Source organism: Capricornis sumatraensis, chromosome 1, assembly GCF_032405125.1.
Source record: "Capricornis sumatraensis isolate serow.1 chromosome 1, serow.2, whole genome shotgun sequence".
Taxonomy (NCBI): Eukaryota; Metazoa; Chordata; class Mammalia; order Artiodactyla; family Bovidae; genus Capricornis; species Capricornis sumatraensis.
This window is the reverse complement of record NC_091069.1, coordinates 92,294,551-92,322,246: the sequence shown is the minus strand read 5'-3', so window position 1 is coordinate 92,322,246 and position 27,696 is coordinate 92,294,551. Positions and strand designations below refer to the sequence as shown.

The following is a 27,696-nucleotide window of genomic DNA, read 5'->3' as shown; positions in this document are numbered from 1 at the left end:
ACTTGATTGCAGGATGCACGAAGGAGATTTGAATAAATGGAAAATCACAGCGTGTTTGTGACCAGAAAATTTTCATATTTAAATGGGCCAGTTATCTCTAATTTCTAATGCCAGTCTCTAAAAGATTTGGATATTTTAGGAAGAGAACTTGTCAATGATTCTAAAGTTCAACTGGAATAAATAAACAGATGAAAATATCTGTTTTTTAAAAATGAGTCATGGGGGCAAGAGAGAGTGGTAAATTTGTACTGTCACTTATTAAACCATATTACACCGTTAAAATAAGTAAAGTGATTTGGTACTGACATAAAAATGGAATCTCCGTGGAACTAAACAGAAAGACCAAAAAATAAGTATAGTTATGATAAAGATAACATTTCAGATCAATAGGGAAATTGTGAACTATTCAATAAATGGCATTGGGAAAATTGTTTGGAAAATGATAAAGTACACCCTATAAAATAAATGATAGATTGTTTAGAATTAAATGTAGACAATGAAACAGTAGACAGAAATTTAGGTAAATATTTTTATAATCTTAAGAAAGGGAAGGCATCTAATCACAGTACTGAGGTTATTTCTGTATTAACAAGATGAAGCCACAAAACACAGATTATTGGCAATCTGTGTATATAACAGGATAGTGAGTTATTATTCCTATTATTTTAAGTAACTTTTACAAATAAACAGCAAAGAACATATCAGCACAAAATGGATGAAAGATAAAAGCAGCTTATTCACCAAAGTTGAAATACAAATGCTACTAATCATATGAGAAAAACATTCAGCATCCTAAGTAATCAAGAAAATGCAAATTTTTATAAGAGATTCCAGTATGCCTCCATGAAATTGACAAAGAGGGAAAGGGAAAATAATAGTCAGTGTTGGGAAGGATTAGAAATATTCATCGCCTTCTTAAGGAGCCTAAGTTATTACAAATGTCCTGGAATGCAGCTTGACAGTATGTCTCAAGTCTTAGAAATGAGACTCCTTTGTCATGCTAATTTTGCTCCCAGGAAAATAATCATAAGTGTGCATAAACAAAGATCTATGTAGAAGAATATTCAGTTCTGTATTATTTACAAGACTGAGTTACTAGGAAGCTATCAGAATGTCCAACAAGCGGAGACTGGTTAAAGAAAATGTGTCAAAGAATTCAGCCATTAAAGATTACCCTGTACAATAATATTACTGGGTTGGACTGCTATGTTCAAAATGGATAACCAACAAGAACCAATTGAATAGCACATGGAACTCTACCCAATATTATGTGCCAGCCTAGATGGGCAGAGGGTTTCAGGGATAGTGGATAATGGATATATGTATGGCTGAGTCCCTTCACTGTTTAGCTGAAACTACCACAACATTGTTAATTGGCTATTCCCCAATACAAAATAAAAAGTTTAAAGATTGAAATAAAATATTACTGGGTTGGAAAAATGTTCATGACAGCATTGTTTTATTCCTGTTGGGGACAGAATGAAGACAAAGGATATCCTCCAAAGTGCTGATACGGGTTATCCCTGAGTGATGGGCTAGTGGTGGTTATTTATGAGTGAGGGGCTTACAGGTGACTTAGTTTTTTTCCTTTCTTTGTGCTTTTTATATTCTCTCAAGTTTTCTGCCTTGAACATATGTTGCTTTTGGAAATTTCAAAAGTTATCACAGCAAGGGAAAAAAGAAGGGCAGGAGGTACAGTTGTAAGAATCTGGGTGGGCTTTGCTCAGCTGTCTTTGAGAGACCATGTAAGTGGCTTATAGTGCACTGGGAGGAATACTCCCTAGAGCTGCCCAAACCAGGATCAGGGGAGGTAAAATGTCCTGCCCTTGTTTCCCAGGCCCTCCTTCCCATAAGGGCCACTGTGGAATAGATCAGCATGTTCGTGGTTTCACCATGGAGGCCTACAGAAGGCATTTCTGCTGCGTTGCCCAGAGGAAACATAGACCTTCCCCATTCACAAAGAGGGTCTCGCAAGTGGCTGCATGCAGGACACCTGCACTCCAGTGGGCAGTAGAAAGCAATGCCTTCTTGACTTGGAAGCTGAGGAAAAATATATTCAGGACAGGTTGATGGAGACTTATGTGAGCTTTTGTCTTTCGAATACTAACCATCACCTCGACACCTGGAAGAGTAGAAGACCCTGAGAGTCCTCAATTCCAGGAAAGGCGGTACAGATGTGGAATGTTACTTCCTGTTGAAGAGTGCAGTACTGATTCTCGTGTAGCCAGTTGGTAGGTCTCTGGTCTTTCTTGACCATCCATCTGAGACACGATAGAGAAGGGCCAACACAACCACCAAAATGAGATCATTGCCTGTATAGACTTTATATATGACCATTCAGTTCAGTTCAGTTCAGTCGCTCAGTCGTGTCAGACTCTTTGCGACCCCATCAGTCGCAGCACGCCAGGCCTCCCTGTCCATCACCAACTCCTGGAGTTCACTCAAACTCACGTCCATCAAGTCAGTGATGCCATCCAGCCATCTATATGACCATATATGACCATTGCCTATAAAGATTTGTCAAGAGATGGACTGTAGCATGTATAAACAGGGATATAAGCAAGTGTTTGGGAAAAGACACCCCCAGCTAATCAGTATGTCCTTAAACAGAAATTTTGGGGTAAGAAAGATGAAGATTCAAATAAAAATATAAAGCCAGATGCTATGGAGAGGGTGGCAGGTATAGTTTGAAAATTAAGCTGCACTAAGCCCCTTTACTCCTTGGAAGAAAAGTATGAGCAACCTAGATAGTATATTCAAAAGCAGAGACATTACTTTGCCGACTAAGGTCCATATAGTCAAGGCTATGGTTTTTCCTGTGGTCATGTATGGATGTGAGAGTTGGACTGTGAAGAAGGCTGAGCGCCGAAGAATTGATGCTTTTGAACTGTGGTGTTGGAGAAGACTCTTAAGGGTCCCTTGGACTGCAAGGAGATCCAACCAGTCCATTCTGAAGGAGATCAGCCCTGGGATTTCTTTGGAAGGAATGATGCTAAAGCTGAAACTCCAGTACTCTGTCCACCACATGCGAAGAGTTGACTCATTGGAAAAGACTGTGATGCTGGGAGGGATTGAGGGCAGGAGAAGAAGGGGATGACAGAGGATGAGATGGCTGGATGGCATCACTGACTTGATGGATGCGAGTCTTGAGTGAACTCCTGGAGTTGGTGATGGACAGAGAGGCCTGGCGTGCTGCGATTCATGAGGTCGCAAAGAGTCGGACATGACTGAGTGACTGAACTAACTAAGCCCCTTTGAGTTGATTCTCAGTTCTCAGTTATAATATTGTATTTATTTTTAAATTTCTCAACACATTAAAGGAGACCATGAAGTTACATTTATCAGTTTAGAAAGGGAAAGCTTAACAAAGGACAGGAATAATGCAGAACACAGCACTATATAAATAATACCTAAAATCTTGGGTAACTGTAGTCTTAGAGTTTGCTTTGGGGGCAATGAATAAATTAAACTTCACATTTTAATCCAGTTTATGTCATCTGGGCTCATTAGGGAAATGTTTCTGAAACACAGATAGATGGATGAGTCCAGTGAATTGAATGGGTGATTCCTAGATGCTTTGGGCATTAGAGACTGGGTGGAAAAAACATCATTGGAATAAGTCATTGGAGAATATGCCTTGTCCTGGAGTATATCAACTAGGGTTTTTTTGGTGGCAGCGATCAGTTCTGGCTACCATAAACAAATGCAACCTTGTTGGAAGGCTGCTAAGGCCACAAAACAGCAAGAAGGCTAGAGAATCATACTCGGAACTAGATGCCTCCAGGAAGCCAGGCATCTCAGGACAGAACTGTGTTCAACACACTGCAGTTGTGTTACATGAACTCTACCTGCTTTATCTCCGCGTCTTCTCAAGATGCAGATTCCATTAGGGAGGGTAGGTGCCTGGCTGTTTCCATAAACCTGTATAAACCCATCATGGAAAAGAAAGTCTGGGTGCTGCTGGAAAGTGGAGAAATATTTGTCAGTCAGCCCTAAATTGTTGACCATAAGCTTAACAGAGGCATGGATGTTTGATTCATGTGTGTGTGTTTTTTTAAAGGAATATCAAGAGTAATATCATCATGGATCAATTCTACAGATAGATGGTTTATCCAAATACTTAATACTGCATGGATCCTGATTACCAAGTAGTCATAGGAATAGAATGTGGCTTGACAGCAAATGTCAGATTGGTGCATTTTCTGGAAATCTCAGTATGGCACAAATGGAACACCTGAAAGATTCTTTGCATACCTGTTGGATTACTCAGAAGCTGGAGAAGACAGAAACACCTACTTCTTTGAATGCAGCCTTGACCAGAACACATAATAGGCTAGCGTGTCTCTGTGTCAATTCAAAGTGTCCAACAGGGAAGAAGGAAACATTAGGTATAGTTCAGCCTCAGAAAAGCAGAGTCTCCAAAAATTCAGAGAAAAACCAAAAGTGATCCAATGACTAGGATTCTAAAAGGGAATGTGGCCTGGGGAGGTTGGAAGGCTTGTGATAATTCTGAGTTCATAGTCAGAGGGTGCATGAGAAAGACAAGGAATAAACATTTAAAGAAGACCTGAGTGTATCTGCCGAGGGTGAGCTCTGTAATAAGTTGTGCAGAGAAGATTAAAAGAAAGACGCGTCCCAAGAAATGTGACAAAGAGGGTACTGAAGGGCGCTTTGTGAGGCACATTGGTGCCTCCTGGGTGGCAGGTGTCACCCCGGGTGCTGGCCGGTGACTACAAGAATGTCAGGAAAACCGAAAGACGTGAGGAATAGAGGCCTGCCCACATGGCTGTTGGCCACATGAAAAAAGGGGTTTTAAAGCTCTATTTGGGAGCAGACAGGTAAAAATGGAAGGAATAGATCCATTCCTGGGGCAGATGGAATGAGGTTAGTACAGAACCAACGAAAAACTACTACGGACTGTAATTTTGTTTTCCTCTTTTCTGTCAAGGAGAGAGCTCTTCAAACTAGAGAAGATAAAACAAACTTTGCAAATAAGAAATAGTCTAGAGAGGATCCTAGTAAAAGACCACCGAGTGCTGTGAATGAATTTATGTTCAGGGTTACAAATGAATTACATCTCAGTATACTAAGGAGACTTGTAGAAAAATCATTCCATCCCTGGTGGGAATTTTTAAGTAGTAGACTTTCAAGAAGTATTTCCTGTTGTTGCTTAGTCACTAAGTCATGTCCAGCTCTTTGTGACCCCATGGACTGCAGCGCACCAGGCTTCCCTGTCTTCCACTGTCTCCTGGATTTTGCTCAGACTCATATCTACTGATTCAGTGATACTGAACCATCTCATTTTCTGTCGCCCCCTTCTCCTCTTACCCTCAATCTTTTCCAGCATCAGAGTCTTTTCCAATGAGTCTGCTCTGCATCAGGGGGCCAAAATATTGGAACTTTAGCATCAGTCCTTCCTGTGAATATTCAGGGTTGATTTCCTTTAGGACTGACTGGTTTGATCTCCTCGCTCGCTGTCCAAGGGACTCTCAAGAATCTTCTCCAACACCACAGTTCAAAAGCATCAATTTTTTGGTGCTCAGCCTTCTTTATGGTCCAACTCTCACATCCATACATGGCTATAGTCAAACCGTAGCTTTCACTATACGAACATTTGTTGGCAAAGCGATTATCAGCTTTTTAATACACTGTCTAGGTTTGTCATAGCTTTTCTTCCAAAGAGCAAGCATCTTTTCATTTCATGGCTGCAGTTACCATTCACAGTGATCTTGGAGCCCAAGAAAATAAAATCTGCCACTGTTTCCATATTCCCCCCATCTGTTTGTCATAAAGTGGTGGGACTGGATGTCATGATCTTAGTTTTCTGAATGCTGAGTTTTAAGCCAGCTTTTTCACTTTTCTCTTTCACTTTCATCAAAAGGCTCCTTAGTTCCTCTTTGGTTTCTGCCTTTAGGGTGGTATCATCTGCATATCTGAGGTTATTGATATTTTTTCTGGAAATCTTGATTCCAGATTATAATTCATCCAGCCCAGCATCTCGCATGATGTACTCTGCATATAAGTTAAATAAGCAGGTGACAGTATACAGCCTTGACGTACTCCTTTGCCAATTTTAAACCAGTCCATTGTTCCATGTCCAGTTCTAACTGTTGCTTCTTGACCTGCATACAAGTTTCACAGGAGGCAGGGTAAGGTGGTCTGGGTATTCTCATCTCTTGAAAAATTTTGCAGTTTGTTGTGATCCACACAGTCAGAGGCTTTAGTGTAGTCAATGAGGACGTTTTTCTGGAATTCCCTTGGTTTCTCTACGATCCGACGGCTGTTGGAAATTTGATCTCTGGATCCTCTATCTTTTCTAAATCCAGTTTGTTCTTCTGGAAGTTCTCATTTCATGTACTGTTGAAGCCTAACTTGAAGGATTTTGAACATTACCTTGCTAGCATGTGAAATGAGTGCAATAGTACAGTAGTTTGAACATTCTTTGGCATTGCCTTTCTTTGGGATTGGAATGAAAACTGACCTTTTCTAGGCCTGTGGCCTCTGCTGAGTTTAAATGGTTAGAGTCATAGAACTGTGTCCCAGGGCTTTTGTAAGAATTAACTCAGATGATGCATAGAAACCTAAAGCATTTGGTAAAGTGGTTTTTGTAATAGTTGTTTTTGTTGTTATCATGCAGGACTGTTTTAAGAAGGGCACTAGAAAAGTCAGGATCTGTCCTGAGGTAAAAAGTTTACAGACTTTCCCACTTAAAGAACATTTATAGGAATTGGAGTGATTAGTTATGTATTGCTGTGTAACAAATTACCCCAAAGTTTAGCAGCTTAATCAGTAAACATTTATCCCATACAGATTCCGAGACTCAGGAATTATGAAGCAGCTTAGCTGAGAGGTTTTGGCTCAGAGTCTCTTACAGAGGATGCTTTCAAGATGTCAACTGGGGCTGAACTGTCATCTGGCGGCTTGACTGGGGGCTGAATAATGGCTCCTTCACATAACTCTTGGGTGAAGACTTCAGTTTCTTGCCCCGTGGACCTCTCCATTGAGTGTCCTGATGACCTGGCAGCTAGCTTCCCCCAGGGTAAATGATCAGAGAGAAAGCAAGGCAGAAGTTACGGTGCCTTTTGTGATCTAGCCTCTGAAGTCACATACCATCCATATTCTATTGGTCACCCCTGACATAGTATGGGAGGCAAATTCACAAGGCCATGGATACCAGGAGCTGGGGATCACTGGGACCCATCTTGAATGCCAGCTTTGCTGGGACTTATCACCACAGAGTCTCAGACATTTGGTAGCTGACTGCAAATACATGAAAGGACTGTTTTCTGGATGAGGGAGATATTTTGTGTGGCTTCCAAGGACAGAGTCAAACTGATAATCAGAGAGTTTTCAGGGAGGCATAAGTCAACTTGGTTTGAGGCAGAACCTCGTTGCATAAACTGACCCAAGTAGAAGGAGTTGCCTTAGAGGGTAGTGAGCACCTGTGTATAAGAAGAGTCAAACACAGCTGGATGCCCCCCTCAGGGATGCCATATGGAGGGATGGGCTCTGGGCTAGCCATAAATTTAGATATGAGCACCTCCATCTCTGTAATATTTCATTTCTGGGTTAGGGGAGAATCTGGGAACATGGGACCCTTTACACAGCCTTATTTCTATTATTTTGCTTTTGGTGGAAAAGAACTGTTTCATCAAAATATAAGATCTTTGTTTCTCAACCAGTGTGGCTTAGAAAAACTATTAACAGGTAAAATGACCTTGGTATTTCTAGAATCCCCTAACATGTCTCCTTTTAAGAACAGAGTTCTGATGTGGTTGGTTTACACTTAGTCTGTGGTGTTGAGAAGACTCTTGAGAGTCCCTAGGACTGCAAGGAGATCAAGCCAGTCAATCCTAAAGGAAATGAGTCCTGAATATTCATTGGAAGGACTGATGCTGAAGCTGAAGCTCCAATACTTTGGCCACCTGATGTGAAGAACTGACTCATTGGAAAAGAGCCTGATGCTGGGAAACACTGAAGGCAGGAGGAGAAGGGGAAGACAGAGGATGAGATGGTTGGATGGCATCACCAGCCTAATGGGCATGAGTTTGAGCAAGCTCCGGGAGTTGGTGATGGACAGGGAAGCCTGGCGTGCTGCAGTCCATGGGATTGCAAAGAGTCAGACACAGCTGAGCGAATGAACTGAACTGTGTGGTTTAAACCAGGAATTCTCAACTTTTTATGAGACAAAGGCTTTAGATCTTGGAAGAGGCAGGACTGAGTTTTTCTCTTTGGGAATCCCAGCAGACCTTGGAGAGAGGGGTGAAGATACAGTTCTGGGGGTACTGGCTGGTTCAGACATCTACCAGGGGGAAACCAATCCACTCTGAGCCTGTGGAAGTACTCGCTGACACTTGACTGGGGATTCCATGGGGAGAACTGAGAATGCACTCATGGTAAAAATAGCTTCCTGGAAAAACTTAAGTAGTTGATGGGGGTGGTGAGGCAGTGTTACGCTGGTCACCCTGTGTGCACATAATGTAGGAAATGTCATTTCCTACAGGAAGGGAGACTTGAGCATACCACTTTCATTCCTTCTTCCTCTATCTGCCCTTGGACGCTCATTGAAATGAGTGATCAATGGAACATGAAATTATTTCTAAACTTTCAGCAGTCCTAGAAGCTCTGAAAAATTTCTGCCAGTGAATGTACAGATGGAATCCCTCCTGCCCCAGAGCAGCATCCCCCACCTCTAGGAGGTGAGGGGATTAACAGGAGAAGAATCAACACCTTGGAAGACCCGGGTATGTGGCTGAGAGCTAGCCATGTGGCAGTGGGATGAGGGGAGGTCCGTCTGTCTGGATCCTCTCTAAACCTCAAGAAAGGACACTAGTCAGGGCCTCTCTGAGTGATGAGCTTGGTCAGCTCTTATTCTTGCCATGGCATGGGTGCCTAGCAACCAAGAGAAGAAAAACTTCTGGTGCAAAGAGAAAACCCTCTGCTGCACTTGCTCTGCCTCCTACTGAACAGATTCCTCAGATGTTTAATACCGGTACTTAAACTTGGCCTTTCCTATCTTTATCTGGGCCCAAAGTGTTGAACAGGGCCACGCAGTCTCTGATGGAAACTATCTTAACTCTCCATCATACTCTACAAGGTAGGTCTTTGTCTGTAAAGATGATGATGCGAGACTTTACTGGCCACATGAAAAGATTTATTATATAAGAATATTCTTGAGGGATTTCAGTAAGTGTCTCTATGCTAGGGCTACGCTAAGTCACTTTAGTCGTGTCCGACTCTCTGTGACCCTGTGGACTGTAGCCTGCCAGGATCCTCTGTCCATGGGATTCTCCAGGCAGGAATACTGGAGTGGGTTGCCATGCCCTTTTCCAGGGGATCTTCTCGACCCAGGGATCGAACCTGCAGGAGATTCTTTATCATGGAGAAGATGTTGAATTACCTCTAATTTGTGTCTTTGAGACTGCAGCTGACATTGCATCTATAAAACCACAGCAGGGGGCTATTAGTAAACACACACACAACTGCAAGGAGATGAAAAAACATGGCAACCCAGTTTGAATCCACAATGGACCAATGAGCAACAGGTTGGATATGACTGTAAATCAAATCACTGGATTTTTTTTTTTTAATGACCTGAGAAATAGCACTAGGAGCTCAGGGACACAAAGATAAAATTACTGAGGAGAGAAATGTGAAAAACAGAACTAAGTGATCCAATATACAGATAATAATATTTCCAAATGAAGAAAGAAAAGAGCAAACTAAGGTTGACACAGTCATGGATGAACTAATTAAAGAGAACTTTTCCCCTGATAGCTCAGTTGGTAAAGAATCCGCTTGCAATGCAGGAGACCCCGGTTTGATTCCTGGGTCAGAAAGATCCACTGGAGAAGGGATAGACTACCCACTCCAGTATTCTTGGGCTTCCCTTGTGGCTCTGCTGGTAAAGAATCTGCCTGCAATGCGGGAGACCTGGGTTCGATCCCTGGTTTGGGAAGATCCCCTGGAGAAGGAAAAGGCTACCCACTCCAGTATTCTGGCCTGGAGAATTGCGTGGACTGTATAGTCCATGGGGTCGCAAAGAGTTGGACACAACTGAGCAACTTTCACTCACTCAAGCTGAAAAAGATGTGTCCTTAAGAATGAGAGCATTAATGTTCAATGTAACTTGACAAGTTTTCGTTACAAAGGAAAAAATCTCATAAGCATCCAGGTGAAAACAAAAAACAGGTTTCTTAGAAAGAATACTACAATGAAGCCAGCTTCGAGGCCCCTCCTCAACTACAAGCCACAAGTCAGTGGTAGGCGGCCTCACAGGGTCTACAGATTGTGACCCAAGTGTCATTCACATACAAAGCCATAAACATGGGTGAGTAAACAGAAAGATGTTCTCTGACACATAATATTTCATGATGTAGACATACCCTCACAGGCTCTTCCTGAAAAATGTTCAAATATCCTCTACGGCTAGATAGCATGTGTATCAGGATTAAAAGCCCCCAAACGAGGACGATGTGGTGTAGAGAAAGCAGTGACGGTATGTGTCCAAGCAGTGGTTGTTGATTTAGTTACCCTACTACAGATGTCAAAATTAATTTGTAAAGTTACATATGGAAATAATTAAAAGGGACATGAAATCAAACTGTAGTAACTGGGGACAAGACAAAGGGGGAAGTAAAAGTATACGACATTTCTTGTCTAGTTTCATTCTTAATTTGGATAATTAGGGAAAATAAATATTTTAAATTTAAAGATGACCATCAATAGATTAAAAGAGAATATGTATATTCCAGATTGTTAAAAGAGAAAAGTCAAAGAAACGTAGTTCTTGATGCAAAAGGATAGCTGCTGCTGCTGCTGCTGCTGCTGCTAAGTCGCTTCAGTCATGTCCGACTCTGTGCGACCCCGTAGATGGCAGCCCACCAGCCTCCCCTGTCCCTGGGATTCTCCAGGCAAGAATACCGGAGTGGGTTGCCATTTCCTTCTCCAGTGCGTGAAAGTGAACTCGCTCAGTCGTGTCCGACTCATAGCGACGCCATGGACTACAGCCTACCAGGCTCCTCCATCCGTGGAATTTACCAGGCGAGAGTACTGCAGTGGGGTGCCATTGCCTTCTGTGAAAAGGACAGCAACAACAAAAAAAAGAAAACTACTAGAAAATAACCATTTGTAAAATATTTTAGAAAGTAGTGGTTATTTCTCAGCAATGGCAATTAATTTTCTTAGCACTTTTAGGTGTTCTAAAATTTCTACAATGAACATGTGTTACTTTTTAAATAACAAATTATAAAGCTCTTTCTGGCACTGTTATAAAAGTTGTTTTCTAATAACACACTACCAGTAAAACTAAAGGCTGCATGGAAAGCCCCCAGTGATATTGATATTATCGAGATCCTTTGATGTAGATGGTCATGTATTTTTTTCTGGTGATTTAAGATTTTATGACTAGTGAGATACAAGATGTAGCAATTTGGAGAAATTGTAGGGCACCACCTTCTGTATCAGGAGGACTGAAGATGTGGTAGACACGGTGCTATCCTGCCTTGGTGATTTTTTGTCCAGAGAGATTTGATAGCCTAGTAATGACACATATCATTTGTGTCATTTCAGTCAAAACAGCTGGACCTTGCCTGCTGTAAAATTGTGGCAGCAGTGCTTTATATTTTGTCGCGTTCTCAGACTTCCACTTGAAGAAGTAGCCTTTGCTCAGTTACAAATGCTGGTCTCATAAACATTCTGCAAGAAAAGGTCCTTCCTGGCCCCCAAAAGACTATTACCAACCCTGCAAAGGGTGTGAGCATTGATCTGACCCTTGTAGGTTGGAGAGGGGACAGAACATACCTTAAGGTGAGGAGCAAAGGGTTCAAACTGGAGGCTTCCAATAAGAGTCAGGTGGACTTGAGATTCTAAGTGTAAGATATGTTGGTATTTGGATGAGGTTCCCAGAAAGGACTATGGGAAAAAAGGAGAAAAGGAAGTGATTTTTAAGAGGATTTTTCCCTCTTCAGAAATTCACTAACTAACCCCCAAACACTGTCCATACTTCAGGCTTAGCACTTGAGTTACACTCCCTGCTGCAACAGACAAGCCCTGAATGCCGTTTGCTGCTGCTGCTAAGTCGCTTCAGTTGTGACCGAATCTGTGCGACCCCATAGACGGCAGCCCACCAGGCTCCTCTGTCCTTGGGATTCTCCAGGCTGTTTACTTCCTGCTTATTTCAAAGTCTGTGCAGGTGTTCCTGGCCCTTCAGACTTCTTCCCTTGCAGTTATCCAAAGACCCAGGCTCTGTGCCCCTGGAAGGACATCTGGCCAGCAGCTGGAAAAAGAAAAAGGGAGATGTCCCTGCTTCTATGGACCAAAGTAGCGCATATAACCTCTGCTCACATCCATTGGCCATAACATGGTCACACTTACCATCAAGGGAGTCTGAGAAGTGTAGTCTGTGTGTCTAGGGAGGAAAGTAACAGGTTTGGAGGAACTCATGGGAGTTTCTGCCGCAGATTTTTTCCTTCTCATTCCCTGCCTCCTTCACAGAATGGTTTCCTCACCGTCCTCTTTCAATTAAAAAAAAAAAAAAAAGAGACATGAGTGTAGGAGTTGGAAGTGGAGTAGACAGTGGAAGCATGTGAAGTTTACGTGCCTAAGAGGCCAAGCCCGAGGTCAACTTTTATTAAACGTCTTTCATCTGAGCATCATCTATCTTCTCTAAACATTTATTTTGTGTCTCCCTCCTCCTTTCCCTTTATAATGATAAAATACAAGGCAGGAACATGATTTGTGCTATGCAGATTCAAATCTAAATTTCTAAAGGTTGGTCTTGTATATAAAAATTGTTTAAACTTTGCCTTTTTAATGTTGTGCAGTTTATTTTTTTTATTATTTTTTAAGTGTTCATTTTATTATTTATTTATTTAATATTTTTAAATTTTACTTTACAATACTGTATTGGTTTCAAACTCTAAATGTTCACTTTATAAAATTTGAAAAATTATTTTTAAAAAATGATTGCCCATCATCCCACCAACTGTCTCAACAGCTCATGGTTTTCCTTCTGGAATATAATCTTGATTAAAGGACTCTTACCTAAGGGCAACCAAAAACCATCAGTATAACACCCAGGTTGAAAAGGACAAGTTATGTATTTGTCATGGGACAAAGCCCCAGCCACGAAAATCACATCTGTGTTTTTAAAGCTGTTGAGCTTTGCCTCAAATTTATCTCTGGATACCTCTGTTTCCTCACTTTACAATGAGGAGTGTCCTTCATCTACCCAGACCGCATCTGCAGACGTTAAAAGAAAAAGGCATCTGTCAAAAGTTCTGAGGGCATAGAATGTTCTAGAAAAACAGTCATCCCAATAGTGCTTACATATACTCAATGTGGAGGGTTTGAAGGGATTATGGTTCAAAGACTCAACAAGAGGAAGCATTTTTTCCTAAGGGGGAATTGAGGGTTTCCTGCCAACCTCTTCACCTAACAATTTTGATATTAATAAAGAGGAGAACAGAAACACACAGAGATTGGAAACCCAGGTAGCCCCAGGCTCCAACGGGGCTGCTCCTTCAACAAAGTCAAAAGAGAATTCCCCGTCTAGCAGGGTTCAGCTGTGGTTCCCAGAGCCGTTCACATCTGGATTCAGAGCTGGCTGATGAGAGCCAAAGGTAGATATCCTTGTTTACTTTGTAAACGGAAGTTTGAAATGAAATCTTTTCAAAATGCTGGTTGACACCCAAGAGGATGTAATTAGAACAAGGGGCTTTCTGGTTTGAAGATTTTGAAGAAAGAAATGATCTGTCTCTTTGAAATCAAATTATTAAATTGTAACAGACATGGGAGGTTTGACTTTCAGTCTTCAAAGCAAAGTCGTGACTGGCAATATTCTTAGTTTGGTTTTTTGCTTTAATTCACGAAGGCCAAGGTAGAGGAGAAGCAATCAGGGGGCTGGAGAACAGGGTCTGGAGGAGAGAGAAATGCTGATTGGAGATGGGTGATCTTCCATGTCCTGTGTATTTCCCTTCTTTTTCCAACTCATGGACTTAAAATGCAGTTTGGGGGCTATTGGGGACATCTCACGCATGCCTCTCTCTCCCTTCCCCATGAACTTTAGGGGAGGAGGTGGTATCCCTGGTGGAAGCTGGACATAAGTAGAGGCCAAGTTGAAATTTATAATGCTGCGCATCTTTAGATGAGTGGCCCACACTTCACATGACGTCACTGAAATTTTATTTTAGATTCCTAAAGCCTCTTTGCTAATTAAAACCATTTTGCCTTGGGACTTTTAGCTCTTTTAATTCTAAAATAGCCCTGAGAATTTCATGGTAATTTCTGATTAGTTTACTCTTCAAATGAGAGTTGTCTTACCTGCAGAAGGTGCCCTTGAGAGTTTAACCCTCACCTCTCTCTTTGGCTCTTTCTCCCTCTCCCCAACCCCTTCTCTCTGTCTCTCCCTCTTTTTCCTCCCTTTCTCTCTCTCACATACCCTCTCTGAAGTGACACACCCTCAGGAGCTTTAGATTCTGCCAACCCAGGAGTTCTGGTTTAGCTCTACCATTTGCTAACGCAGCAACATTGAACATCCTTAACTTCCCTTGGCTTTCCTTTCCTCATCTGTAGGCTGGGGTGGTAAGGAGCACCTCATAGGACTTTGGTGGGGATTAAACAGAATTCTCTGTATAAAACACTGGATATTGTGCTTGCATTTAGTAGACAGTGTGTTACTGGTATTGTTCAGTCGCTCAGTCACGTCCGACTCTGCAGCCCCATGGCCTGCAGCACACCAGGCTTCCCTGTCCTTCACCATCTCCCAGAGTTTGCTCAAACTCACTTCCATCAAGTCGGTGATGCCATCCGACCATCTCATCCTCTGTCGTCTCCTTCTCCTGCCTTCAATCTTTCCCAGCATCAGGGTCTTTTCCGGTGAGTTGGCTCGTCACATCAGGTGGCCAAAGTGTTGGAGCTTCAGCTTCAGCGTCAGTCCTTCCAATGAATATTCAGGGTTGATTTCCTTTAGGATTTACTAGTTTGATTTCTTTGCTGTCCGAGGGACAACTACTACTATAACTATTATTAATAGTAACAGTAATCATCATTATTAGCATCACCACAGTCCAACTTCAGAAAACCCTTATTGGGTTAAAAAATTTAAGCCCAGGTACTTTGTTTTTTAGGAATAGAATGGTGCTTTAATTTTAAGGAGAGTATTGGTCAAAAAAAAAATTGCTGCAAACACCAAACTTACTGGGAAACATTAGATGAACTTGCTTCCTATTTCACTCAGAAAATTTAAACCATCAGAAGAGAACTCCTCCAGACTCTTACAACTCTACCAATTTGCCAGCACCTATTCAATTATATGCTACCTTCCTCTTGACTCTTATAAATACATTATCTGGGCTTCTATCCTAAGGCAACCAACCTCATATACACTGGACCTCATCTCTCTATATTTTACGTAAGGACAATGGTCAAAAATCTTTTTCATCTACATGTCCCTTTTTCAGAATCATTTTACCTCATAAACCCAGGTACTTTAGATCAGTGATCCCTAACCTTTTTGGCACCAGGGACCAGTTTTGTGGAAGACAGCTTTTCCACGGACTGGGATTGGTGGGGGGCGGGGGGAGTGGTTTGGGGATGATTCAAGGTGTTACATTTATTGTTTGGTTTATCTCTATTATTATTATACCAGCTCATTAGATGAGCTGAGGTTAGATGCTGGAGGTTGGGGAGCCTTGCCTTAGATGGGATATGAACCTGTCAAATTGTTTTTATATTCATGTTATCTGATTCTCTTCTGTTGAATTAGAAAAAGGTACCAAAAGTAATGCAAGTGCTGCCTTCGCCTTAGAAATTACCACAAGCAGAATGAACCCCACTGGTGTCAAATACCACCAGTGAGTGATTTTCTCTCCGAATATGTATCTGTTTTCTTTTCTGTCTCTCCTCTCCCCTCCCTCTCTCTGTCTCTCTCTCACATACACACACACAGGTGTTGTGTTATTTAAAGCCAATATCTTTGTAGGAAATATGTTGTCTGTGTTGTCCGTTTCTTCACAGATACCTTTCTTTAAATTTGGTTCCATCACATCTGATTCCCCTTGAGTCTAATCCTAAAGAGAGAAATACTCAGAGGAGATTAAATTAGCTCAGAGGCTCCCTTAGGTTCCTCTCCCACCCCCAACCCAGCATCTTGTTTAAAGCTGCAAAAGCAATTCAGAGTCCAGTTTAGCCCCGCTCTGAGCCAGAAGCTCCCGATTTCTTGGGCATGAGTAGCATGTAGCCCAGAGGTTGGGCTCCGGGGAGGGCAGGCTTTGTGAGGCCCTTGGTACTATCCTGTGGGCCAGCCCCCACCCTCTTTGCAGCTCCTCCTCAATTACCCATCATCTGTGGACAGAAATCTCTGTTCCATCTATGGTTTGCAGTCACTGCTCCCCCATGGGAATAATAAGTTTCACATGTGCCGTCCCACACTCCTCCCCCAGATAAAGTAATACTTCCTCTTGCTTCTCGTAAAAGTGCCCCTTTCTGATTACTAGAAAGTCATCTAGTTCCTAACTGCCTAAGAAGCTAAGTATTCCCCTTCCTCACAGCCACGTGACTTGCAGAGTCTGATTGAGTTTGATATGTGCCTTCTCAGCATCTGTCTTCCCGGACTGAATAGTGTTCTAATCTTCTATAGCCCTTTACTCTCTTAAAATCAAAGAGAACTGAGATTTCTAGTACTTTCTAGCTGCATTGGCAAGGTTACCTAAGCTTTAGTTCTGTTTCCTCATCTGAAAAATAGAGAAGAGTGATGTTGACCCCACAGGTGGTTTGAGGTCTCCATGCTCTTAAGTCAGGGTGGAGCAGTGGGCAGGGTCTAAAAGTCAGATTAAGACCAGGGGAAGGTAAAGATCAACTAGGTTCAAAATTAGCCAGTGTTGGAAAAAACTGGTTAAAACTGAGTAAATCTGTATTCGGGGATCATGTAATAGGAAAAGTATACTGTCTTTGAGAGTCTTAGGGTAGGGTTGGTAGTGGAAAAACAGTGCATCAGTGACATCAGTGGGATGCCAGGAGATGGCAGAGCTTCTTAGAGTTACTTTCCTCTCATTGCTTAACTGTAACAAAGGATCATTCCACCCTTAAAAGATGGTCCTGTGAAGCCAAACTACTTTCAGATTGCTTTACATCTGACCTTTTTAAAGTGTTCGCTGCCCTTGGTTTGTGAATGAGTTGAGTGATTATATCACACCACCACCACACACATCCCAAATTCAGCAGAATTGAGCTCCCCTCGATTGACTAGTAGCCCTTAGGAATGAGATGTGTCTTCCTACTCCTGTGACTGTAACTGAGATTACTCTCCTGTGCTCTGCTGACTCCCACTGTGAACCACGCCCTGCTCATCGGCCCCTCACACTGGCACAGGAAATGCCCTCATTGATTGCCTTCCTCTCTGTGGTAAAGGCCAGAAGCGTTAGCACACTCAGGGCTGACAGTGCTCTTCCTCGTCAGGATCACTTCTAAAATTTGTGATAGTTCTTTTTCTCACTCCCCTAATGCCCAGGGGAACCAGGGTCCCTGCTCACCAGTCTCCATCTGGGGAGGTGCCTGTGCCCTGCACCACCCCTTTCTCTAAGCCCTGGCTTCACACTTCTGCTGCCCGGGTGTAAGCCTCTGTACCAGCCTTCCCCTCACACGCTGGCTAATTCTGCAGGTTCATGCATTGGCTCATGTAAGCCTGGAGTTCCATCCCTGTAAATTGGGCTCACTGGGAGCCTAAAGCGAGCCTTCTCCACCCAAGAACCGAGCCCAGAGGAGTTTGTGCCTCTGGCCTTGGCCCTGGGAGCACCAGTGAGCTGATCTCAGATGCACTCAGCTCCATCCGCTCCCCTAACTTCACAGGGGCTGCTGACCAGCTCCCATCTTCATAAAATTCATCTGTTGCCTTTTCTCCTAGACATTCCAGAAGCATTAGTTGGCTTTAGACACTTCAGTGTCTGAAGAGAAAATACTCAGCCCCAGGTGAAAAACCTGTCTGAAAGTTCCTACTAAAAAAACAGGTGTCATTCTTAAACTGTCAGAAAGTTAGTCATATTTGAGGAAGTAATGAAATGGCTATAAATGATGTAAGCTTCACAATAGGCAAACGTGTTCGCAACTGCTGATGTCTGGAGAAGAGAGTTGAGGAGTCGGCTCTGAGGGACCAGCCCCGCAGAAAGTCCAATTAGGGCTGCTTTTCAAGGGGGTGATTATCCTCAGCGGTGTGGACGCCCTCCCCCACACCCTTGGGGGAGCAGGGGTGTTAGAAGGCAGTGTTCAGACGGCTGCCTCTGACCCTTCTGACTGCAGAGACCCTTGCCTGAGTTGAATCCGCGGTTTCCACACCCCCTAGATTGCTATTCCAGACCTTCTTCCTGTGAGTGGGGCAGGGGTTCCAGGCCCTATTAGTGGGTCTGTGGTCTCTAGGCAAAGCTTTCATAGCTTCATGAGAGAACAGTGATGTCTGCGAGATACAGATTTGGTTAACAAGCTGGGGAGGCCTCTCATAAATTTCAGAGCAACAGGAACTGAAGGGCTTCAAAACTCCAACTGCAGATGGGCTTGGTATGAGGTCTGTTCCGCAAGCCAGAGCATTTGATTTTCCAATCCGCCCACGTGCGCATCAGGCCCAGTGGCTGGAGGAGAGGAGGGCAGGGTCTGGAGCCCGAGGGAGGGGCAGCCTACTCATTCCTCCTTGCCTGGACCCCCTAGGGCCTCCTTGGAGTTCCTGTTGGCCTCACCTTTCTTTTCCAAGTGAGGTGGGTTTTTCTGTTTTAAGTGTCTAGCCCTTTCCTTCCTTCACTTTGATATTTCCTTGAGTTTCCAGAAAGAAGAGAAAGAAAAACTAGGAGGGAGAAAGTAGAGGAGGGTAGAGCAAAAATAAGGAGAAGAGGGGGAAGGGAAACAGAGGGACAGAGGCAGGCGGGAAGACTCCTTCTCTGGGAAGATGCTGGGAGTCGGGGTGTTTCCTTGTATCCTCATAGTTATGTATGTAAATGAAAGCTGCTCAGTCTTGTCCGACTCTTTGCGACCCCATGGGCCATAGAATTCTCCAGGCCAGAATACTGGAGTGGGTAGCCGTTCCCTTCTCCAGGGGATCTTCCCAACCCAGGGATCAAACCCAGGTCTCCCTCATTGCAGGTGGACTCTTTACCAGCTGAGCCACAAGGGAAGCCCAAGAATACTGGAGTGGGTAGCCCATCCCTTCTCCAGGATATCTTCCTGACCCAGAAATCAAACCGGGGTCTCCTGCAATGCAGGCAGATTCTTTACCAACTGAGCTACCAGGGAAGCCCCTCATAGTTATGTAAGTTACCAGCAAATCCTCCACCTGATGTGACTGCCTGCCCTGCCTGGCTATAAGGCCAGCAACCAGCATGTAAGGCACACTCAGAAAGTGAAGCCATTTTCTCCCCTCCCAGCTGTGCCCAGAGCCCCTTTTCTCCAGAGCATCCCTGGAGCTTGTGTTAGCATCAGTAGGACAGGTCTTGTCTGTGAGCATACCGTGCTGCGGTGTTGGGGTTTTCACTGCAGATTCTAGTGGTATGTGAGGCAAATACCTATAAAAGCCCCAAAACAGGAATAAAATCTCCCCCTGACCTGTAGGGAACTTCGCATGCTGCACGGGGCTTTTAGGTTTCTCAGCCCAGGAGGCTTAGCCAGGCTTCCCCCTGAGGTTGCTGCAAGTGCAGAGGGCCAGGAGGTGGCCCAGCCTCGGACCATGTCTGGTCCCCTCCTCCCCATCCATTTCCCCAGCACAGGTCACACACCCCCAGAGCCACTGGACGAGAAACAGGAACCACCCTCACTGCACACATTGAGCTGCTCGGGGTTAAGCACCAGGATGGCACCCAATGCAGACTTTGAGCTAAACGCTCACTCTTAAAATGTTTGGGATGGCACATGAGGTCAAGCTCATGTGACAGAATAGAAATAAAAAGTTTTCATGAGTATGTCGTTGTGTGTGTGTGTGTGTGTGACTGTAGCCCACCAGGCTCCTCTGTCCATGGAATTCTCCAAGCAAGAATACTGGAGTGGATTGTCATTTCCTTCTCCAGGGAATCTTCCCCACCCAGGGATCAAACCAGGGTCTCCTGCATTGTAGGCAGAGTCTTTAATAACTATACCACCAGGCAAGCCCAGTTCTCCCTAAGTGGTGGATTAAGGATGAGTTTTATTCTCGAAAATGTTTTACATTGGCACTTACAAAAGGTTTCTACGGTGATATATCACTTTTGTAATCAGGAAAAGGGGGTTTAAAATAAACAATATTTCAGTGATCATGATCATCACCTAGCATCCCTTGGTCCCCTCAGCACTGGGGGTTGAGTCAGAACAGTGGGATTGTGGAAGACCAGGAGCCTACCTTCTAAGCATCAGACTCCCCACCTCATCCTGCTCTCGGACTGCAGGGAGCAAACCAGCAGGTGTTCGCCTTCATCGCTGTGATGAGGGCAGGGAGTTTCCCCATCGCCTGGCCTCTTTAGCTCTTAGCTGTTGAACAGCAGACGGTGACATTGGCAAGTGTCTCTGCGCTGCCTTTCTGGAATATGTCGTTCCCGGTAACACTTGAAGTCCCCTTCGAAAGCAGCTGTAGAAGTTACCCTCTGACCATAGACTCGGGCAAAGCTGAGCCTGTCCTGCATATGTAAAATGGGTGCTGCTGCTGCTGCTAAGTCACTTCAGTCGTGTCCGACTCTGTGCGACCCCATAACCGGCAGCCCACCAGGCTCCTCTGTCCCTGGGGTTCTCCAGGCAAGAGTACTGGAGTGGGTTGCCATTTCCTTCTCCAAGGCATGAAAGTGAAGTGAAAGTGAAGTTGCTCAGTAGTGTCCTACTCTTCGAGACCCCATGGACTGTAGCCTACCAGGCTCCTCCATCCATGGGATTCTCCAGGCAAGAGTACTGGAGTGGGGTTGCCATTTCCTTCTCCAGCAAAATGAGTGCATTTCTATCTAATGGACTGTGTGCATCCTTGCTTAGATGGCCTGGAGGCGTGGAACATCAGCACATGCTCAGGACTCTGACGTGTCTTCATGTGTAACTTGATACCTGACTTCTTGGTTCATTTAGACCCCTGCCCTTGTATTCCTTTGTCTGCTCTGCCCTTTCCATTCTCCCTGCCTGTCTCTGTCGGTCTCTTTCTGTTTCTTCCTCTTTCTCCCACTTCCCTCCTCCACCCCGCTCTCTCCACCTCTGTCTCTCCTTCCCTCTGTCCTTTCTGTGTATCTTCTCTCCTTCCCTCCACCCACCCAATAGTCCCTCCCTCCCTCTCCATCTCTCTCTCTTTTCCTCACACACACACACACACCTTCCCCACTTGCATCTCCTTTCTGTGGTACCTATTTTTATAAAGCTTCAAGTCATTTATGAGATGAGGCAAAATATCCATAGATACAGGTTAAACAAGATCGCGATAGTGAGTCTCCTCCTGCCCCATCAGCTCTGGGGAGTAGTGTTCCCACAGACAGATTAAGTGTTCCTTTTAATATGTTTCTGTTGACCTGACTCTTCACCACCAAGACCGTCAGCGGATTCTAGGCTTTAGTATCACAGAGGAGCTTGGAGAGCTGGAAGATGATCGGCTCCAACAAGGGTCCCTTTCAGGAACCCTGTTGTTTTACTCTTCTGAGAGGCCTCTTGTCTCTCTCCATTGTTTCCTGTGATACTAACTTGGTTCTGGTGATGAGTGCCCATCAGAATCACCTGGAGGGCAAAAGGTACTGTATGTCAATTCCGTCTGAATAAACCTGACTTTAAAAAGAAAAATCACTTGGGCTGGGCAGCTTGTCACACGAATTCCTAGGCCCCACCCCAAGGATCCTAATCCCTTAGTCTAGGGTGGGGCCCAGGAACTTGGCTTTCTGACAAGCTGCAGGGATGTGAAGCTGTTGGCCCACAGATCACACGTGAAGGAGCCTGGCTGTGAGCCCTGACAAGGGACTCGCAATAGCCACTTCCAGGGGGTTGTCTAAAAGGCCTTTTATAGAGCTTATCAAAAGCCTTTTTTGACATCTAATCAAATCAGATCCACTGGTCTCCAGTCCCTTCATCTCTCCATATTTGCCCCTTGACGAGTTTAGTGAGCACAGAAATGCTGGTTATGTGACCGACAGCAGACCCTTTCAGCCTCGACTTATCATCCCAGTGTCTGCTGTCAGCAAGTGGCCAAGCCACTCGTGAACCACTTGGGCCCAGGACTCGCAGGTAACTGTAATCAGCCCCCGTGTCCTGGAGGCAACTGCTGGGCAGGGACGTGCTGCAGGCAGGAGCAGGGCTGGCCACCTGTCCTGGGTTGCCCCCTTCACCTGGCTTTGGGCTTCTCTGCTGGTCTTCACATGTGAAAGTCACTGTCTTCAGTGACTGAAAGACATCCCCGGACTTTTAGTTGCACTGCAGTGAACTTATCAAGATTCCCAGAAGAAATATTAATAACCTCAGATATGCAGATGACACCACCCTTATGGCAGGAAATGAAGAGGAACTAAAAAGCCTCTTGATGAAAGTGAAAGAGGAGAGTGAAAAAGTTGGCTTAAAGCTCAACATTCAGAAAATGAAGATCATGGCATCTGGTCCCATCACTTCATGGGAGATAGATGGGGAAACAGTAGAAACAGTGTCAGACTTTATTTTTTTGGGCTCCAAAATCACTGCAGATGGTGATTGCAGCCATGAAATTAAAAGATGCTTACTCCTTGGAAGGAAAGTTATGACCAACCTAGATAGCATATTCAAAAGCAGAGACATTACTTTGCCAACAAAGGTCCGTCTAGTCAAGGCTATGGTTTTTCCAGTGGTCATGTATGGATGTGAGAGTTGGACTGTGAAGAAGGCTGAGCGCCGAAGAATTGATGCTTTTGAACTGTGGTGTTGGAGAAGACTCTTGAGAGTCCCTTGGACTGCAAAGAGATCCAACCAGTCCATTCTGAAGGAGATCAACCCTGGGATTTCTTTGGAAGGAATGATGCTAAAGCTGAAGCTCCAGTACTTCGGCCATCTCATGCGAAGAGCTGATTCATTGGAAAAGACTCTGATGCTGGGAGGGATTGGGGGCAGGAGGAGAAGGGGACGACAGAGGATGAGATGGCTGGATGACATCACTGACTCGATGGACGTGAGTCTGAGTGAACTCCAGGAGTTGATGATGGACAGGGAGGCCTGGCATGCTGCGATTCATGGGCTCACAAAGAGTCGGACACGACTGAACGACTGAACTGAACTGAACTGAACTGAACTGAACTTATGGGGAGAGGAGGAGATTATATATTAGAGTGGTCTGGTCACATGTGGGGACTCATTAGCATCATGGGATTGTGGGTGCTGATAACAGAAGAGCTAACAGTGAGCACAGTATTTAATACGCTTGGCCTCGCTCAACCTCAGAGCCACCACGAGGCAGAGGACTCGCCGTGTCACAGAGGTGGAAGCTCAGAACAGTATCCAGGCAGCAGAGGCAGGACCCTAATCCATGTCTTTCTGCCTCCTCAGCCCAAGGTCATGACCTCTAAAGGCTCTGCATCAACGATTCTGCTGGTTTTTTTCGTTGTTCAGTCGCTAAGTCATGTCCAACTCTTTGTGACCCCATGGACTGCAGCACGCCAGGCGTACCTGTCCTTCACTATCTCCTGGAGTTTGCTCAATTTCATGTCCATTGAGTTGGTGATGCTATCTAACCATCTCATCTGCCTCCCCATCCTCCTTTTGCCTTCCATCTTTCCCAGCATCAGGCTCTTTTCCATTGAATCAGCTCTTCACATCAGGTGGCCAAAGTATTGGAGCTTCAGCATCAGTCCTTCCAAATGAATATTCAGGGTTGATCTTCTTTAGGATTGACTAGTTTATTCTCCTTGTTGTCCAAGAGATTCTCAAGAGTCTCCTTCAGCACCATAATTTGAAAGCATCAAAGCTGTGCTCTTTAGGCTCTATTTTTCCCATCAGAATTATGAGTTTTCCACAATTGTGATACTTCTAGAAGCAAATCATAAATAGATAGCAACATGAGTTTACTATTTCACGATGGTTGAAAATCTTACAATATGAAATTGGAGTTTAATTCACTCAAAAACACAAGAGCTCCATGCAACATATATCCCCCCACCAAAAAAATATGAGAACGACCTACTCCCTAAATGCCCAAACACAAATATAAGAGAACCTTTTGAAAGATGCAGCAAAAACATCTGTCATGCCATCTTGAAATAGCTACCTACTGTGTCTGAAGGGTTGTTTGGACAAAACAGGGCTATTGGAGTCTAATAAATCCCTTTGGGCTGCTCAGTAGGTGACGTGTGGTTCCTTACAGTGCTTCTGAGCAGCCTGAGAGGTCTAATGACGCCCCAAGCTCCTGAGAGTCACAGAGCTCCGAGTGGACCCGACTCTTACCTCTCCCCACTGCCACCCTGGCCTTCCCAGCCCTGCCTGTGCCTCTCCCAGGTGGGCTTGTATACATTAAGTCGTCTTCACGGCATGATCACAACTGATCCCACCACCCCAGAGAGACCCTGCCGCCATGTTTCTGTAAATCCTTCCCAGACTTCTTCAGGTCTAAATTTCTGTGTGTTTGCATAGAATCATACTATACAGACCACATTGGAAATGCACTGCTCTCTTACAGTTATATATCATGAACATCTTTTTGCATCATAATTCTTCCTCAGCATCAACTGAACGGTTAAATAGTACTCTTCTGTAACTTTCTTCAGTTTCCTGCCTTTAAAACAGATTTTTATGGAGGCTGTCTTTTAAAAAAAAATGATCTCTATCATTTTGCAAAAGTAAAATTAGGTCGTTCTTGGGGAATAGGCTTTAAATAGTAAAATTGCTGTAATATCTCTGAATTACATTGAGGCTTTTGGGGAGACTGTTTTCCCTACAAAGCTAAGTAAGTAAAGCCCCCTGGAAAGCTCACAAGCAGGTTCTGGACTGGCCATTAGATAATTCATGAGAGCTGAGGAGGAGATGCTGGTAGGGACTAGACACCCCAGCCATCCGGGCTCCTTCTCCAGGGGGGTGGGGACCGGTGGGATGTCTTGCTGTGCCTTGAATCTGAGCCAAATGTCTTCTCTCTCCCCAGCAGACCCGCCCGTGGCTGCAGCTGTGGTGTCCCATTTTAATGACTGCCCAGCTTCCCACAGTCAGTTCTGCTTCCATGGAACCTGCAGGTTTTTGGTGCAGGAGGAGAAGCCAGCGTGTGTGTAAGTGTCCCTTGCGGTCTGCAGTACTGGGGCTGCAGGCATCCCAGCCACCACTTAAAACAGCATGGACCTCCACAAGCTGTGCCAGAGCCGCCTGAGAGCCCTGGAGCCAAACGTAAAGGAGAATCAGAACAGCGAGCCGAGGGATAGCTTGCTTCAGCCCTGCTGGGCCCAGCCCAGAGGCACTGAGGCTGGATTCCTAGGACGTGGAGCCTGGGTGTCTGCATTTTTAACAAGCATCTCAGGTGGCTCCTGGGTTCAACAGAGTCTAAAATTTCTTGGATTCAAGTGAGGTTTTTCCTTTTTTTTTAAATTGAAATATAGTTGATTTGGGCTTCCCAGGTGGCTCAGTGGTAAAGAACCTGCCTGCTAATGCAGGAGACACCAGAGGTGAGGGTTCCATTTCTGGGTGGGGAAGATCCCCTGAAGGAGGAAATCGCAACCCATTCTAGTGTTCTCGCCTGAAAAATCCTATGGACAAAGGAGCCTGGTGGGCTACAGTCTGTGGGGTTGCAGAAGAGTCAGATATGGCTGAGTGCACCTGTGTAGTTGATTCACAGTGTTGTGTTAGTATAGGGTGTGTGGCAAAGCAATTCAGTCATGTACTTATATATATAATACATGTATTCTTCTTGAGATTCTTTTCCATGATAGGTTATTATCAGATATTGAATATTGTTCCTTGTTCTATACAGTAGGTCCCTATTATTTACCCATTTTATATATGGTAGTATATATCTGTTAATCCCAAACTCCTAATCTTGGATTCAAGTTTAATTCACTACTTAGAATTTTTGGAGAGTAAGACACTGGGTTGGATCCCTTTGAGTGGCCAGTATCTCTGAGATGAGGTCTGTGCCCTCCGGCATCTTTACTGCACAGCTAATAAAATAAGCCAGAAGGACATACAAAGGGTTGGTGTGCCTGACTGGCAACAGGACAGAACAACTTGGGAACAAAGATGGGCATAGCAGGCCCAGCATGAGGCGGGGCAGGGGTGGGGGTGGGGGCGGGGTGCAGGGAGGGTTGCTTCTTAAAATATAGCTGAGCCCACCCATACCCACTGAATCAGAAATCTCTAGGAATAGGACCCAGGAGTCACATTAGTTAAAAGCCACCAGTGATTGCAATGGTCAGCCCAAATGGGCAAGAAAGGCACATAAGTAAAGCCTTCTAGAGCAGCTGTTGGACTTAGGCTGACGGGGAAAGCAGAGAAGTTACTCCAGGCCTGGACACTCATGCATCCCAACCCTTTGCATGCACTTCCGGCTTATTTTATTAGCTGTACTGTACTGTTATGGGTCAGTGTGGCCACAGCAGGGAGGAGACAAACCTGCAGGTGAATTGGAGGCCAGGGCCTGTTGGAAGTGAGCCTTTATTCTCTAGCCAGTGGGAGCCATCAGTTTGGGAAAGGGATGTTTTAAGAAAGTTAACCTGTGCATGGTGGAATACTGTAAGTTGGCCCTGTACTCAGCCTTGGCACTGTGGACATTTGGGGCTGGGTAACCCTTTGTTGTGTGGGCATGCCCGTGTGGCTGAAGGATGTTGGCATCCCTGGCCTCTACCCGCCAGGTGCCAGTACCACTTCCCCCCAACAGTCGTGGCAATCAAAAATGTCTCCAGCCATTGCCAAATGTACCCTGGGGTGGGGGGCTTTGTGGAGGAGGCAAAATTGTCTTCCACCCCCTTTAAGAACCATCCATCTCTACGAAAATGCCATTTTTATAGGTGGAAAATGGAAGTCAGCAATTTCATATGATCCAACCTAATAGTACCAGTGTGTGTGTGTGTGTGTGTGTGTGTGTGTGTGCGAAGTCACTTTAGTCATGTCCAACTCTTTGTGACCCTATGGACCATGGCCTGCCAGGCTCCTCTGTCCATGGGGATTCTCCAGGCAAGAATACTGAAGTAGCTTGCCATACCCTCCTCCAGGGGATCTTCCCAACCTGGGGGATCGAACACATGTCTCTGGCATTGGCAGGTGGGGTCTTTACCACCAGAGCCACCTGGAAAGTCACTGGTACTGGTAAATAATACTACATGTTAATAAAAAGCCAGCGTTTATTGAGCTTTGCTTCATGCCAGTCACTGTTCTAAGCACGATCCACGTGTTAACTCATGTAATCCTCATGATGACCCCAGGGCATGGAGAAGTTGTGCCCTTATCACAGAGGAGAGTGCACATTCAGACCTGACTGGTCTGGCTCCTAAAGCTGCTTTCTTATCCACGATGCTGAAGGGTGTCAGAAGAGTAGCCGAGGGAACTGGGAGAGCCTGCCACAGTAAGTGGTGGTGGGTGGGACTCTCCTTTTCCTGAGGTACAGCTGTGTGAGACTGTGCAGTGGCCCCTTGGGGTGCCTCTGGGCCTCACTTGGAGGGGCACACTGGCCACCTTCCTGCAGGAGAACTGGATAAGGCCCCAGCTCACATCTGCAGAGCCAAGAGCCCTCCTGCCCACCCCATAAATGCAAAGCATGCTGATGACAGGAGTCACTGTCATTCATGATTACCACTCTTA

The 27,696-nt window shown here is 44.8% G+C and overlaps 1 protein-coding gene across 1 annotated transcript in view; it reads left to right on the top strand.

Annotated features, from left to right (window-relative positions):
- Window positions 1-27,696, top strand: part of TGFA (transforming growth factor alpha) — an 85,376-nt gene that overhangs the window by 40,278 nt on the left and 17,402 nt on the right. Inside the window, exon 3 of the mRNA XM_068967200.1 lies at window positions 25,061-25,178. Coding sequence (XP_068823301.1) covers window positions 25,061-25,178 — 118 coding nt within the window. The remainder of the gene's footprint in view (window positions 1-25,060; window positions 25,179-27,696) is intronic.